A 12,252-nucleotide genomic window follows, 5' to 3' on the forward strand; every position below is an offset into this window, starting at 1 on the left:
GACCAGAAGAGGCTCTGAATGATTTAAGTGATTTAACATGCTGTGCATAGATCAATCTCGCTCTCCCCTCCAGCCACAGGTTTCCCTTAGTGGTTTGCTGCTCACTTATTATGTCCATCAATATCAAGTAATTAAAATCCCCCATTATCCAGGTCCTGGCTGCCTTACAACCGCCTCATAAGCTATAAACTATTTCATGATCAACCTCTTCTAAGTGTTCAGGAGTTTGCAGCCCCATCTCAGGGTCCCTGGGCTGTCGTTACATCGTGAAGGTCCCATTGAAGCCACGGCCAGATCCAGACCAAGCCATGACTGCCATTCCTCTCCCTGTGTTCCTGATCCGTGCCAGGATTGCTCATTTCTATCCCAGTCTTTCTCCATCCGCTGGTGGGTTTATCTCAAAGCAATTTCCCCAACTCCATCTTCACTTGCACTACTGGAGGGGAGCTCCAGACCTGCTGCATTCCTGGGAGCACCATGGGCTGCCGGATGACATCCCAAACCTTGCCCTGCTGCAGAACCACTTGCTGTGCCCAGTGAGTCCCCAGTGCTGTCACATCTGCAGCCCAGATGTCCCTGCACCACAATCCCAGGGCTCTTCTGGAGGGACACCGGCCCAGGTCAGGGCAGCCATCTCTTCAGACAAGCCTGTCACAGGGTCCTGCATGCCTTGGCCATGGCTCTCAGAGCAGTTTATTAACAACAACCAAGTTTGCTTTGCAATTCCCTATTGGGAGGGACGTGAGGGCACAGAAAATATTTGCCTTCACCCTCTTTCTGGGTGCTGCCACTCAGCCCAGAGCTGCCGGTGTGCCGGTGCGTGCCTGGAGCACCGTGTCCCTCGGAACACTCAGCCTGGCGCAAGCAGAGCCTTATCTGTGCCTGGGCAAGGGCTCACCTTGGCTGAGGGACTGCAGGCCAGATATGATTACAGGCCGTGAGTCAAGCCCAAAAGTGCTAATTACAGCACAGAAGGAAGAGGAGGGGGGAGTTGCTAAATTGCACCTAATGTGGAGGGGGAGTCAGGAACAGATCGAGAAGCCATCACTGCAGAAAGGATGGCACACGCTGTCCCAACCCGGGACCACCAACACAGACACAGCACCCCGAGGCAGCAGGGACCTCTTGGGAACATTATTTTTGTTCTGTCATTTGTATGATCCCATTCTACTTGCTCTGTCATTCAGCCCTGAACACTCTTTGCTTACGCATCCCTTGCCTGGCCAGCGTTTGTATTCCATTGCACTGTTGGAGCTGTTTGGAAATAAAGGAACCAGAGACCCAAACATTGGCATTAGAATAAAAATAGCTCTGCGTGGGGCAAAAAGCAGAGTGGAAACAAGCCACGGGCAGGCCCTGACGAGGTCTCTGATCTCACTGGAGGATGACGAGCATCGTGGTGATGGCCCCGCTGCCCACAGCCCTGCTCCGAGCTCCCCACCAGCGACACGAGTGGCTGGGGATTTTGGGGGATTTTGGGGGATTCTGGGACACAACAGAAGTCACTTCAGCATTTCAGGATTCAGGGGGAATCACACTGTCAGGGCAGACCCAGTTCCTGCCAGCCTTTCCTGGCTTGCCAAACTGTGCCAGGGTGCCTGAGCACTCCTGTTAGGCCCTGGCACGGGATGTGCCATCCCCAAGGCTGGACCTGAGCCCCGGCACACGCTCAGTCCAAGGGGAAAGTGGGCAAACAGCTGGGAATGGTTTCTCTGATGCCCAGGGTGCCTGTTCACGCCGGGAGCAGGGTTTGACCGGCGCCTGTGTGGTGGCACGTTGTGGGTGCCACGCAGAGGACACGCCACGGCCACCCCAACGCCTGTTTGCCAAGTTAGTCACCAACAGCGGTTGCTAGACCTGCTAAACAAGGGCAAACACAGACACTGGCATTGCAGGAGGCGCAGTGAGCCTGTGAGGCAATCCCTGCCCGGCTTCCCAGGAGCTCCGTCAATCCCATTTCTTAGAAAAGAGGGAAAAAAAAAGGAAAAGAGACAAGGCACTGCTATTATTGCAGTAAGAGGCTGTGTCATGCTGGGCTCTGCAGCTAAATATATTCTGTGTTTACTGTAAGCAAGGACAGTGGGAAGCCTTCCGAAACGGCACGGGGGCTGCTCCCATTTTCTTCTGCTATCAATCACGCCCGGCTTGAGCCATTTTTATCCTGACACAAACGGAAAATATTTTCCTGGTTTAATTTCTACTGATCAAAGACATTTCCTCAACAGAGAGGAGCCCCAGAGCCCTGGGGGGGAGTAAAAGTCCCCGAGGAAACTATTTGCCTGAGGGGACGCGGGAGGCGGCTCGCGCTCAGTGGGACACCCCGCGAGCAGATGGGGCACGTCAGGACACCTTCCCCGAGAGTCAGGACACAACCCCACAGATCAGGACCCCATCCCATGCCCCAGCCCAGGGGTGGTTGGCCAGGCTATTAATCCTTTTTCTTCCCCAATTAATTTGGTGAACGAGAGACTTGGTGTTTATCACGTTCAGGTCAAAGACAGCGGCAGAAGCACCTCGAGGCTGTCCCGAGGTGTGTGGATCCCCTCTGCTGCAGCAGCATCCTCTTCCACGGCTGATGAGAGAGGCCTGTGAGGGGCAGGTTTTGGGGCTCAGATATCTGTTTACTTTCTCCATAAGCTTTTCCTAAACAGTGTTGGGAAACGTTCCTGTCCCAGAGCTCATCGTGGCCGGAACTGACTCAGCTTTCTGTACAGAAGGGGTCCTGGGGATGAGCTCACCAGCCTCAACAACCTGACGTCACACTCGACACTGTTTCCTGACAGACAGTGTATTTTATTTCATTTTTGTGCTGCACATCAGAGCAGTAAGCGTGGGGGTCCCAGTGCACCCCTAACGCAGCAGCCCCCCTTGTGATGGGCAGATTCTCTCCCCGAGGCAGACACAAATCTGATTTACTTCTCCCAAGCAGATGCCAACCACTCCAGATCCAAAACTGCTGGGCTGGTTTCTGGTTCAGCCCTGAAGTGCTGAGGGCTCAGAGCCGCAGCGGGAGCCGCCGCAGCCCAGACTCACCGTCAGCACTTTGCTGCTTTCCTGGGCTCTGCCAGAGGGACTGCAAAGCACTGCTTGCTACACACACAGCATCACCCCTCTCCCTTTTCCTCCCCTCCTACACAGAGCTAAAATCTACTGGCAGTTCTAAACTGGTTCTTTTTTGTTTGAACTGCTGCATAAATAACCCAACAGACAGCCCAAAGCCCCCGCACACTGACACCTGACAAAGACTCAAGGACAGATCTCGAGAACAAAGACAAGGCTCGCGTGTAAACAAGGCATCAGTCACTGAGACTGTAACATTTAGGCAACGTGATTGTGGGGAAACATCTAGAAGGCAGCGCTGTGAGAGCTAAACACCTCTGAGAGCAGGGACTGGGAAAGCCTCGGGGCCACAGCACTCGAGCTGGTGGCTCTACCTGGAGCCAGGGCACAGGGGAAGCACTCTGTGACCGTACAGAGCAGGTTTGTGCCCCACAGATGATTCACAGATCGCAGGAGCCTCCCTGCTCCGGCTCTGCCCGGCACAGACCTGTGGCAGGCAACACCAGCCTGGTGCCTGAGAGTGCCAGCCTCGCCTGTCCCAGAGATTGGCTTTACAGCCCTGCTGCTGCTCTTTGGAGCAGGGCTGACGTGCACAGCTGATGGCAGTTTGCTGAGGAAAACAACCCCTGGCAGAATTTCAGTCACCTGGCGTAACCCTGAGCCCAGACACAAACCTGACAACACCCATGGAGCAGCTCCCGTCCCCCCAGAGCAGCAGCAGGGACATCTGGGGTGGGGGTGGGGGATATGCAGGAGGGCCTCAGCATGCAAAAAATACCCCCAAAGCCCCCAGCCGCAGCCAGCAGCCCCTGTGGCTCAGGGATGGCTGCAGGGACAGGAAGGGGATCACAGAAATTGCTTTTCTAGCAGCTACAAAGAGAGGCTGCCAGGCCACGGGAGAGGGTGGCAGGAGCCAAACACCATCTGTTCCCTCCCAGGAACTCTTTTGTTAGTGGAGGAATGAGCTACAAGGCTGATAACTCTGCAGTGCCAAGCTCATCTCCCAGACGATTGACGCAGAGGTTGATTCCCTGATAAACCTCCACGGGTGCAGCTTTGCTCTTTCCCTCAGCTCTGATTACGTTTTTTTTTCTCCCAGCATTGCTCAGCTACAAGTCCCCAAATATCTGCTGCTCCTCCCCAAAACACAGCAAGGACAGGATTTCCCTCTGGCACGTGCCACTTTGCTGTGACACATTAGGGAACTCAAAGCTAAATTTGCTGGTTTTCTGCTCAACAGGCCTGCCCCTCTGATGGAGGACCCAGCTCAGCTGCCTCAACACCAAGCTGGTGTTTCCCAGTCCAGACCACTTGCAGGGTTGTAACACAGCACAGGCTTCCCCCTGTGCCATGGCCCCAGGCAGAATCACCAGCCTGAGCCCTTGGTGACCCCCTGCCCAGCCCAGGATCTCCTCTGCACCACCACAGCCCTTCCCAGGTACACCAGACTACCCCCAACACCCCCCCAGACCCCCTGCCTCACTGCTGTGCATTGCCACCCTGCTGCCTCCCCCCTGCCAGCCTCAGCGCCCCTCGGTGCTGGCTCCCGATCCGGCGCTGACCCCCGGGCACATCCTTGGGCTGCACCCACGGGGGCTCCGGCAGCCATGGGGGCACCGCAGGCCCCCCGGAGCCGCAGCAGCACAAAGGCACGTCCTGTCTGCCAGCCCTGCCGCAGCAGAGGAAGCGGCTGGGCAGAGATTAGAGCCCCGAGGAGGGGGCATGGGGCCCCGGTGCGTGTGGCGTGTGGCGTGTGTCGGGCGCTGCTGCTCGCGGGCCGGGCTGTGACAATGAACCGGGCCAGCCCCGGGCAGGATTTCCCGTGGGCCCGTCCCCTCGGCACCAGACAATGAGCTGTCTGACAGCTGCAGACGGCTCTGCCTTCGCCCTTCTCCAGCGAGGGGTCCTCGGGACCTTCAGGAAGATCAAACAGGAAACTGGGCAGAGAAAGAAAAAGGCTGTTCGTGCTCGAAGGCCTAAACTTTCATCGCCGAGCCGGGAGGAAGATGCTGAAGTCATGACATTAAAATACTTTCCCTGCCTCCCTTGGAAATAGCGGGGCCTGCTGGGTGGGGCTGCACGCGCGACACGGCGGTGCCATGGCGGGATGCCGGTCCTGCCGGCACACACTCCCAGCCCACGGAGTTATCCCACCCCACCTCCTCCCCTGCCCCACACTCCCACTGCATCCTCGGCCTGAGACCCCCTGCATCCCCCAGACACGGCTCATCTTTCTGTGGCAAGGCTCTCAGCTCTGCCGATGCTCTGGCTGGCAACCTGCCACCAGATCTCAGGAATGATCTCCCATGACAAGTGGGGAGCACCACAGCCAAGGTTTCCCTTTGCAAGATGGATTTGGGAAGCCTCAAGCACCAGGAGAAACCACCCGTGGCTTCCTTACACAGCCAGCCCTCCCCTCCCACCCAGCCCCTCCAGCTCCCTGTGCCAGTAAGTGGCCTGTGGTCCACCCCAGACATGTCCTCAGCTCTCCTTTACTGGATGCAGCTCTCCTTCCAAGAGGTTCTGCCTGGTAAAAGTGCCAGAAGTTTCTGTTTCTGTTCTGTTTCTTACCAGCCATGATTTACTTACTGTAACTGGCTATTCATTATGTCCTGCACTGCATTATTAACTTGGTGATCGTACATTTAGCAGAGAATTTATGAGAAATGAGCAGACATTCATTATCAGCAGCACCACAGGCTTTACTCTTATATGGTCTCCCGGCAGAGAGCGATGCTCGGCTCACCCAGCGCTCACCCAGCCCTGACCACTCCTTGGCCAGTGCAGGGGCTGCTCTGCACAGCTCCAGGGCTGCATTCCCCTCACTTAGGCCAGTCCTGAGTTTTTTCCCTGCTAAAAACTTATCTGTTGGAATTTAGCTGGCTTGATTGTGCAGTCATGCCTTCTGTTGTCTAAAAACCCATCAGTTTTCCCTGTTTTGTGGCAGGGAGCTGTGTGAGGATTGTCTGAGTCATGCCTATGCTTTCCAGCAGCTGAACTGCAGCAGAAATGCCCTTAAAATACCTGCCCTGTCCTGCAGCTCTGAAGTGGGGACAAATGCATCCCCCTGTCCTGCACCTCTGAAGTGGGGACCACAAGAGGAGTCACAGGGGACACAGATGGCCAAGTTAAGCTCTTGGGTTTTGTGAGCAAAGGGCACAGTGTCCTGCCGTGAGATTTGGAGAAGTGTTCCCAGATGCTCTACCAAAGAAACAACAACCACAGAAAAACCCAAGCAACAGCCAAACAAACAGAAATCCCAGGTGGAGTCCCAGAGGCACTCGAGTTCCAGTTGGAAGACACTGTAGGCAGGTTGGAGCCAGGGCAGGCACTGCCATTCGCACGACCTGGATGTCTGACAACCTCCCAGGAATTTGGATTCCAAGAGGAACACAATGAACTGGTTCCTCTTTGACCTTAAAGCCATGCTACAGCAGTCTCTGCAGAGCATTCCATCTAGGAAACCTTTCCATCTTGGAAACCTTTCCCAGCAGAGAGCACACACAAGGAGCAGGATTTCTGTCCCCAGGGGAGGGCTGGGATTCCCCAGCTGCAGGCTCGAAGGTTGTGAGGAACCAGGGTTCCAGACCAGGGGGGAAGAGCAGAGCTGGCTGGAGGCTCCTGGGCATTTCCCATTCTTAGATTTTCACTGAAAAACACACACACATACATATATGTATATTTGAAGGCAATAATTTCCTGGCTGGTTCCAGAGCCTCCCACATGCCCTTCCAAAGCCCCAGTTCCTGAATACCCTGTGTGGCTGGGAAGGTATGGGTAGCACTGATGCTCCATGGGGGGTGCTGCATCCTCTGATCCCAATAGGGTTTCACAGGCCATGCAAGCTTCAGCAGAGCCTAGTGAAGGGAAAGCTATGCAAAACATGCCCCAAGGAACTGCACAGCCATCCCAGATTACCTTCTTTGGAGTGGTTTTGGAAGTTACATAAAGGGAGAGTGAGTTCTCTGTGAGTCTGTGGGACAGGCACTGGCTGTGATCAGAGCAGCCCCCACTCCCTTCCACTTCCTGCCCTGGGGCTGCTGGCTCCCTGCAGGGGCTGGGGGCTTTGCAGAAGCCCCTGCCGTGGTGTTTGGCCTGGTGAGTGCCCTGCTTTGCCCTCCCCTCTCCTCCACGTGGGCGCAGTTGGGGCGGGCGAGATCCTCGTGTAATTTGCAGCTTGGAGTGGGAGAAGCCTCTGGGTCCATATAATCAGTCTTTGCATCACCTGAGAGCACCAACCCAGCTGCAGAGTCCCCATCCCTCCCAAACCCTTCCCTCCAGCACTGGCTGGCTTTGACTGTGAGCCCCAGGGGTTTGCTTCAGTAAACCATAAATCATAAGTGCTTCAGTGTCAAAACTTTTGTGGCCACCATCTGGGACAGGAGCCCGTGGGGTGCTGTGCCAGGGGCCCTGCAGCTGTCCTGGAAGGGACCCTGTGCCCCAAAGCTCAGCACAATCCTGCCCAGCCCCTCAGCAGCGGAGTGCCTGTGCCCAGAGTGCCCCCAGCCCATCTCGCAGGGAGAAGCAGAGCACGGTGAGGGACGTGACTGCACCGCTCTGCAGACGCTGGGGTTGGGAATTAATCCTCCCATTAACGGGTGAAATGGAGCGTTTGCGTCTCACAAAGCAATTACACAGCGATAGCGGGAGAACGATGATAGAAATCGCATCTCTGAAGTTTTGCTCCAATCCAACACATGAATAATTCCTCCTAAGCACTACGGGGAAGGAGTATTAAAAGACTGATATAAACAAAAATTACTGGAAAAAAACAGACGAGGCATGCTTCATCACTCCATCAGAGCCAAGCACAACTAAATTTATACAAAGTGGGCAGAGAAGCATGAAGGGGCAAAGACATTTGTTACTGCTCCGTGTGAGATGAGCTCACAAGGAAATGCATGCTTGATCTTGGCAGTTTTCTGATGTCTTACTCCTAAAGTCTCAGCTTTAGTCTTGGTTTCCATGGCAGATACTGTTCTGAGCTTGTATCTTCCACAGATATTGCTAATTTATGCTCTCAGCCACGTCTCTGCAAATACCTGCAGAGCGATTCCATGTGCAGTGGGAGTGGTGACAACCAGGCACACGTGAACACGCCTCAGCTCTTGTTTTCAACCCGGGGACACAAAAGGGTTTGTTTTCTAGAGCCAACAGATCTTGGCTGATCTCCTGGTGCTGTTTTTTGCCCTAAGAACCCTGACACTGCGTTATCTGTCCAGTGAAGCAAAGTACCTTCAGCATATCAGCCAGATCCGTGTTGCAGGCAGGTTTCACCCTCCCAGAGCACTCTGGGCAGCTCTGAGCAGGCGGGGACGGGTAATGCACGTGGCCCTGCTCCCTTCTGCTCCCCTCTCGCATCTACACTAACAGAGTCTATAAACCATGAAGGTCTTTCCCAGGTAGAGACCCAGCCACATCAAAAACATCTTATTTTCAGGGTGAATTTACCAGCCCTGCAAACACTGAGCAAACAGGTGCCTGAGTGTAATTCTCACCAATTCAGCAAGACCACGGCAAGGTGAGAGGTTGCACGTCTGGCTGGCGAAAGGAGAATCCCAGGGGTTTGCAAAGCTGTTGTTTATCCACTGAAGCATGGAACAGCCTGCACGTACAGCAGAAATTGGGGCAGACTCATAAAAAGTAACTCACACAATGACAGGACCAGCGGGAAGCAATGGCACGTGCAGAGGGAGCTCGTGCTGGAGCAACGGCACGGACCAAAGTCCTGGCAGTGGTGGGGAAGCCCACGCTCTGGCGGGATGGGGCGGGTGCAGGGCACAGGGCTGTGCCTGGGCGTGCCCAGCACCAACGGATGAGTCCCAAGTCCCAGGTAGGAAAGTGGTGAGACACCGAAATGAGCCCATTCCCTCCCCTAAGGATAAAAGCCTGGCAAGCCCTGGTCAGCTGCAGGAGGACCTGGATGGAACTGTGGTTGCCAGTCATTCTGGGGCCCAGCCACCTGCCCCACTCTGCAGGTCCCCTGGTGAGCAGCAGCTCACAGGTAATGCCCTTCTCTGCTCTCAGCCAGCACAAACACCTGCACATGGGCTTCAGGTGCTCTTACCTCTCCCCTGGCTTCCTCTGGCCATTGGAGAGGGGGTTTGCTGGGGCTCAGACATATCCCCTCTCTCTGCCCGAGGCAACAGAAGTTTTAAAGGCAATGTGGAACGAAAAGCATCTGGGTGATGTTCCTTTGGATCTGCTCTTCGCTGTGGTCAGAGGTCACCTCCTCAGCTCTCCGGTAAATAAGGGAAACCCCTGGTTCAAGTGGGATGGGGACAGAGGCTGTTCCGGGAGTCCTTCAGCAAGGGTGAGTAACAGGGTCAGCAACAACAGTAAACAAGCTGCTAACTTTCCAAACACAACCTCTGCAGCATCCGGCTGCTTTAAAACATTAACCAAAATACACTTATCTCTGGCTCCTGGCCTCAAGTGACTTTTGAACCCGCAGTTATTCTGGGCTGGATTTGGCTGTGCTCAGTAACACCAGCTGTCTAAGCCCAGCAGGAGCTCCAGTGGCCAGAGCCAGCCCCTTGCAGGCAGCCGTGCCCTGTCCCAGTGTATCTTGAGTGGGAAGAGACCCATGAGGGCCATGAAATCCAACTCCCTGCTCCTCACAGGGCTGCCAAAAACTAACCTAATATGACTAAGAGTGAGTCCTCCCAGCCCAAGGGCTTGGCATTGGCCAAGGGTGGTGTGGAGAGCACAGACTCTTTTGGAGCAGAGGTGAGTTTTCTTTCCAGCACTGATGAGCTGGAAATTTAAGGAAAAGGACACTGGAGGCAGGAGCAGGGCAGCAAACAGAACTTTCCTGCTGCCCCTGAGAGCACTGCCATGTGCAGCTGGTCAGCTGAGGGTGTAAAACCTGGGCAGCCCCTGCCTTTGGGATAACAATTTCCCATTAGAAAATGCAGCTGTGTGTGCACTAAAGTTGAGCTGCATCTGCTGGGAAAGGAGGACCCCATGCCCAGAGAGGAGCAGGTTTGCGGTGTTACTGATGGGCAGAGAGCCAAGTGCTTGTGTGTGCAGGCTCCAGCCAACACCTCTTGCAAGTATTGCAACAGTTCTCGCCTGGAGTTTTATATGTTTATGGCATGATTTATTTTCTGCATGCGATGCCTTTCACGTGCAGCAAGGGCAGGAGTGGAGTTTGGGCCGTGCTGGTTCAGTCTCACAGCCTGTTCTGTGATGGGTCAAAGAAAAGCCATTTCTGTCGCAGAAGCAGGGAGAACTTTCCGTCTTGTTTTCAGGACGGGGATAATTTGGCAACTTAACTGTTAAACTCGCCTGTGACTGTTGGATGTTGACATCATCGTGATCTCACCACTGTAACCTGAGCCCTCCAGCTTTTCCTCCAGCCTGCCTTTAAATACCAGTCCTGGAGCCAGCACAGCACCCATCTCTCCGACTGGAGCCCAGGGCAAACCCGGCAGCACCCACATAGATGAAAGCAAAGACAAGCTCCAGCACTGCAGCCATGTCCACATCCCTGCGAGTGAGCCCCTCGGTCCACGGCTACCGCTTCGACACGGCCCTGCGCAAGAAAGCCGCGGCCAACATCTTCGAGAGCATCAACGAGGAGTCCCTGCAGAAGCTCTTCAGAAACTCCGGAGACAAGAAGGCAGAGGAAAGAGCCAGGATAATCCTCGCCACCGACCAGGACGTGGAGGAGAAAACGAGAGCGCTGATGGCACTAAAGCAGAGGAGAAAAGACAAACTGCTCCAGTTCCTGACCTTTCGGAAATACTTCATTAAAGTTCACTGAACTGGCGAAGGGAGCAGAAATGGAGGAGAACATTTGGGGACGGGACTGTTTGTGACCTCCTGCCACACTCAGCGTGCTCCACTGCCCCGTGGAACCGGGGGCCTGACAGACTGACTGCCCGCAGGGCTTCAGCCCCACGGCAAACTGCGCGCCCAGGGCGGCATCGGTGCCCGTGGTACCATCGGTGCCCATGGCAGCATCCAGTGCCCATGGCAGCATCAGTGCCCATGGCAGCATCGGTGTGGACAGCAGTGTCAGTATGGACGGCAGCATCAGTGCCCACAGCAGCATCGGTGTGGACAGCAGCACTGGTGTGGACAGCAGAATCGGTGCCCACGGCAGCATCAGCACCCACGGCAGCATCAGCGTTGCTGGGGATGGCAGCGTGGCAGCCAGAGGCTCCCAGAAGGAGGGCATCTCCCAGGGGGACACAGCCAGGCTCCTCCAGGCAGCTGTGGGACTGAGCCATGGGGGAACCCCCCCACTCCAGTGACTCTGGACCTGCTGAGGGACTCGGTGCTCACTGACTGCACCGTGTGCTTCGCCTTCTCACACTGGTTCCTTGAAGCTGAGCCCCAGCAGAGCCTCCTGCTGTGGCTGGTGGGAGGCTCTGGAGACCCATCAGCCTCTGATCACGGTCACTCTGCGTTTGTTGAGTGCTTCCAAACCCACATGGTGCAGCAAGTCCAGCCATCAGGGAACACATTTGCTCCAGAGTAACTCTGCACAACTGTACCTTCCCTTCCTAAGCTGTATGTGTGCAGTAAAAGTCATTTGCACAGAAGCAATAATAATGACAGAGTTCCTTGAATTTACTGTGAAGTTCCTTAATATTTTGTTCACTTCCCATTAACACTAAAAATCTAAATATAATAACTCCAGTTCTTCTCTGTGCAGGTTATGGTTGCTATTAGATGAGTACTTACTTCATGGTAATATTTTATGACAATGTTATTATTCTATCGACTATAATTTATTGCATACAGTAATCTGAAAATTAATAAATTATGAAGTAAATATAAATTATCTTGTCTGAAATGCTCAGTTCTCCTGGAGTGGTGGGGTTTAGACTTTTTTGATCATTTCCTAGGGAGTTTAGGAGCAGACTGCCTGCACCTCTCCTTCCTTGCCCTGGTGTGGCTTTGGCAGCCGGTCCTCAGGAGCTGCAGCAGCCCCTGGCTTCCCTGCAGCTCCACCATCCCACCTGGCAGCACCAGTTTGGCCCATGGTTGCTATGGTGACTACAGCATCCCCAGAAATACCTCACCAAATTTGCTGTAAACCAACTCCAGCGTTAGTTTCCTCTCTGTAATAAAGGAGAACGACACCTTCTGCAAGGAGGGAAGAAGGTTTAGGAAATGACAGACCAGGGCCAGGGTGGGCAGCATGGCTCGTTGGTCCTTGGCACTCCTGTAGGGCAGAGT

The 12,252-nt window shown here is 54.6% G+C and overlaps 1 protein-coding gene across 1 annotated transcript; it reads left to right on the forward strand.

Moving 5' to 3' along the window:
- Nucleotides 1–10,469: 10,469 nt before the first annotated feature.
- Nucleotides 10,470–11,851, forward strand: TCIM (transcriptional and immune response regulator). Its single transcript, XM_050326062.1, has one exon. The coding sequence runs from the start codon at nucleotides 10,508–10,510 to the stop codon at nucleotides 10,826–10,828; it is 321 nt and encodes a 106-aa protein (XP_050182019.1). The 5' UTR covers nucleotides 10,470–10,507; the 3' UTR covers nucleotides 10,829–11,851.
- Nucleotides 11,852–12,252: the final 401 nt, after the last annotated feature.

Source organism: Myiozetetes cayanensis, unplaced genomic scaffold (assembly GCF_022539395.1).
Source record: "Myiozetetes cayanensis isolate MyiCay16 unplaced genomic scaffold, myiCay2020 scf30, whole genome shotgun sequence".
Taxonomy (NCBI): domain Eukaryota; kingdom Metazoa; phylum Chordata; class Aves; order Passeriformes; family Tyrannidae; genus Myiozetetes; species Myiozetetes cayanensis.

Excerpts from the sequence above, each read along its gene's own strand:
- TCIM (XM_050326062.1), top strand. The coding sequence starts at position 10,508 with ATGAAAGCAAAGACAAGCTCCAGCACTGCAGCCATGTCCACATCCCTG.